The 3,151-nt window shown below is 38.1% G+C and overlaps 1 protein-coding gene across 1 annotated transcript in view; it reads left to right on the forward strand.

Moving 5' to 3' along the window:
• The window catches only part of LOC18774180 (TMV resistance protein N), a 6,018-nt gene continuing 4,281 nt past the window's right edge, over positions 1,415-3,151 (forward strand). The window contains exons 1-2 of the mRNA XM_020565250.1: positions 1,415-1,926; positions 2,136-3,123. Coding sequence (XP_020420839.1) covers positions 1,415-1,926; positions 2,136-3,123 — 1,500 coding nt within the window. The remainder of the gene's footprint in view (positions 1,927-2,135; positions 3,124-3,151) is intronic.

The following is a 3,151-nucleotide window of genomic DNA, read 5'->3' on the forward strand; positions in this document are numbered from 1 at the left end:
ATTTTCCTTAAGATAGTTGTTTTTGGTAAAATGGCAGCATGAGATATAATGCACATGGGCTGCATATGCATAACTAACACAGAACAGGGTCTGCTGTTTTCTCATGCATCTAAGACCACAGATCTTGTTGGTTTGATTTCGCTGATGCTCCCGATGCTTCATGTCATAATTTTGAATCTAAAAGACCAACATGTGATTACACATACATTCAACAAACATAGCCTTTTTAAAATTTTATTTATCATGTAAATTATAGATATTGTAAAACAGGGGAAAAAAATGAAGCAATATGCCTGCGTTAAGGAGCAAATTTACACTTCTATCACTTAATGTTCTTTCTACCAAGCTTCTATTTTTGTGGATGGGAATCAATTTCATTGCTACTTGCAACTACATGCTAAGTGATCAATCTTAATACAATTGTTGTTTCTGCAGACTTTGAATAATGGCGATGTCTGGGCTCTTGCTGTTGAACATGCCATTGGAAGGTTGTTCAATGCTTTCATTGTGACAAATCATAAAAACTCGCTTCTTCACATGCTTCCACAAACAAGGCACCCAACTACTCTTTCTCTTCTTCATTCTGAAATTCATACTGTTTTAAACGTGTTGGTAGATATGGTAAAGTTTACAGGCTTCTTCTGTTCGTATATGGTTAATTTTCCAGGGAAGTGGTGAAAGGCAAGTTCTGGTGAGAGATTATGATGTGGGAAAAGCAATTGTTTTTTACTAGAGGGTTTCAAATTTTAAGGAGGTTTACACTTTAGATGGCAGTAGGATGTAAACTAGAGACCCATGCCCCGTTCCTGCATCAACTGTTGATGAGCTGTATCAAGAAATTTCGGTCTGTTCCTTTATGTTATCATTATTTCACTTGGCAAGTTCCACGTCGGACCTAAAAGAGCTCGCCTTAAATTCCACTCGGACTCAGAGAAGTAGAGTCAATGGCGGACCTATTTGTAAGCCAAATTTTAGTCCAAAGTTTCTCTCTATTCTCTCCGTTTTCTCTTTCCTTTTTCTTATTTTCTCTCTTTCTTCTTTAATCCCTTCGTCCATTTTCTTCTTTCTTTTCTCCCTCATCTTTTTCTTTCTTCTCTCTCTTTTCTTGTTCTTCTTCTTTCTCTCCGCCATTTTTCTTTTCTCTTTCTTTCCTTTTGTCTTCTCTATTTGTTTTATTATGTCTCTGTTTCTCTCTTCTTCTTTTCCATGCGTTTCTCTGTTTATGCATTGATGGTGGTTTTATGTTGTGAAGATGTTGATTGAATAGGTGGTTTGACCAGCTTAAGCATGTGGATGTTTGGTGGTGGACCAGACTGTAGTCCGAATCACATAGGTGTCCAAAAAAAAAAATTAGCCCACCCCTGTAAAAAATCATAGATCCGCCATTGGAAGTAGTGATTTATTTTCTGTGATCATGGCTAGGTTTAGGCACCAAGAACCCTCCTCTTCCAATTCTTCTCCTTGTCGATGTTGTTATGACGTGTTCTTGAGTTTCAGGGGCAAAGACACTCGAAAGACTTTCACAGACCATCTCTACGCAGCCTTTGTGGAGAAAGGCTTTCCCACGTTCCGAGACAAAGAAGAAGTTGAGAGGGGAGAAGGTATAAAGCCAGAATTGCAGAAAGCCATCCAACAGTCGCGAAGCTCTGTCATTGTTTTTTCAAAAGACTACGCGTCTTCCGGATGGTGCCTTGATGAGCTTGTCTTCATCCTTGAACACAAGAGGATCTCCTCAGACCATGTAGTTTTACCAGTCTTCTACGACGTCGATCCTTCCCACTTGAGGCACCAGACAGGAAGGGTTGGAGAAGCATTTTCTTGGCACGAAGAAAATCAGGATTCACCCAACAAGATCAAACAATGGAGGGCAGCACTTAGAGAAGTTGCAGATCTATCAGGGATGGTCTTAAAAAATGAAGCTGATGGGTAACTTCATTCCAACTACCTCTTTGATTTTTTGATAACTTTAACTAGCTATAGCTTTTCTTATCAAAATTCATCAACTATGCAGATCTATCAGGGATGGTCTTAAAAACTAAGCTAATGGGTGAATGAGACTTTGTACTTTAAAGTATTTGATATCATGACATATTAGTTAAATGTTATTTATTTTTCATTTTAATTGCAATTATTAGGTACGAGTCAAAGTTTGTCAACCAAATTATTAGAGAGATTGACGACAAACTAAGTCGCATGCGCACACCCTTTACAGTTGCACCCTACCCGATTGGAATGGATTCTCGAGTTGAATTTATTAATTCATGGTTACAGGATGGATCAACCGATGTTGGTATACTTTTAATTAATGGGGTTGGGGGAATTGGAAAGACAACCATTGCGAAATTTGCTTACAATTCAAACTACAGAGGATTTGAACGGCGCTGTTTCCTTGAAGATGTCAGGGAAACTTCAAAACAGCCCAATGGTTTAGTTCTACTGCAAAGACAATTCCTTCACCATATTATGAGTGGAAGAGAAGTGAAAATACATAGTGTCAGTGAGGGAAATAAAAAGATTAGAGATGCCATAATCTCTAAACCAGTTCTTCTTGTTCTTGATGACGTCGACCATATGAAGCAAATAGATGCAATATTTTCTATGCAAGATTGGTTTTGTCCAGGAAGTAAAATAATGATAACAACTAGGTGTGCAGGGTTGTTGAGGGATCATGAACTCTCTAATTGTTCAGTTTACAATGTTGAAACTCTGAAAGCCAATGAATCACTGGAACTCTTCAGTTGGCATGCTTTTCGACAAGCCCATCCACGTGAAGATTGGTTGAAACTTTCAGAAATGATAGCAGACCGATGCGGAGGACTTCCATTAGCTCTTCAAATTTTGGGTTCTTCTCTATCAGGGCGAACTATAGATGTGTGGAAAAGTGCACTGGAGAAATTGAAAGCTATTCCAAATAATGAAATCCTACAAAGACTCAGAATAAGCTACGATGCTTTACAGGATAACCCTGATGACCAAAATTTATTCCTTCACATTGCATGTTTCTTTGTTGGGAAGAGAAAAGATTATATTGTTAGAATACTAGACGGATGTGATTTCTTCACAGTTGTTGGCATTGAAAATCTTATGGATAGATGCTTGGTAACAGTTGATCAAGATGAGAAAGTGAGTATGCATCAAATGATATGTGATA

Source organism: Prunus persica, chromosome G6, assembly GCF_000346465.2.
Source record: "Prunus persica cultivar Lovell chromosome G6, Prunus_persica_NCBIv2, whole genome shotgun sequence".
Classification (NCBI taxonomy): Eukaryota; Viridiplantae; Streptophyta; class Magnoliopsida; order Rosales; family Rosaceae; genus Prunus; species Prunus persica.